This window comes from Mesitornis unicolor, unplaced genomic scaffold (genome assembly GCF_000695765.1).
Source record: "Mesitornis unicolor isolate BGI_N332 unplaced genomic scaffold, ASM69576v1 scaffold34327, whole genome shotgun sequence".
Lineage (NCBI taxonomy): Eukaryota > Metazoa > Chordata > Aves > Mesitornithiformes > Mesitornithidae > Mesitornis > Mesitornis unicolor.
In genome coordinates this window covers 4,388-4,856 of record NW_010194964.1, presented here as the reverse complement: position 1 = coordinate 4,856, position 469 = coordinate 4,388, and the positions used below count along the sequence as shown (strand labels likewise).

Genomic DNA, 469 nt, shown 5'->3' with positions numbered 1-469 from the left:
GAAGGAAGATTTGAGCACCGCAGCCCCCGGGAGCGAGCCTGAGCCGTGCCATGCAAGGCCTGGACCTCACCTCCGGGTCAATGTCCTCAGCCAGGGGAGCAGAGGAGTTCTGGAAGGAGACAGAGAGAGACTTGGTTTGGAGAGCGCAGGGACCCGCAGCTCCCACGCGGGCGTCCTGTGCTGCCCCGGCCGTGCGCGGCCACCAGCGCAGAGCACCAGTGACAGACTGGAAGGGAGCAGCCGTCTCCTTCAGCCAGACACGAGGGCCCCGCCGCTCCCCGAGCGGGGGCTCCCACGGACGTACCACGGGGGGGGAGTACAGCGTGCTGACCGGGGGCGCTGACGACGTGACAGGCGTGGGCTCGGCCTTCGGGTACATGGAGTAGGTCGTTTTCTGCCTCTGCGGAAGAGGAAAAGCAGTCAACGGGAGTGTCCAGGCTCCAGCTCGCCCAGTGGGCAGCAGACTGGG

The 469-nt window shown here is 67.2% G+C and overlaps 1 protein-coding gene across 1 annotated transcript in view; it reads right to left on the bottom strand.

Moving 5' to 3' along the window:
• The window catches only part of HGS (hepatocyte growth factor-regulated tyrosine kinase substrate), a gene marked incomplete at both ends in the record, with an annotated part of 5,491 nt that overhangs the window by 665 nt on the left and 4,357 nt on the right, over nt 1-469 (bottom strand). Inside the window, 2 exon segments of the mRNA XM_010187970.1 lie at nt 71-109; nt 305-400. Coding sequence (XP_010186272.1) covers nt 71-109; nt 305-400 — 135 coding nt within the window.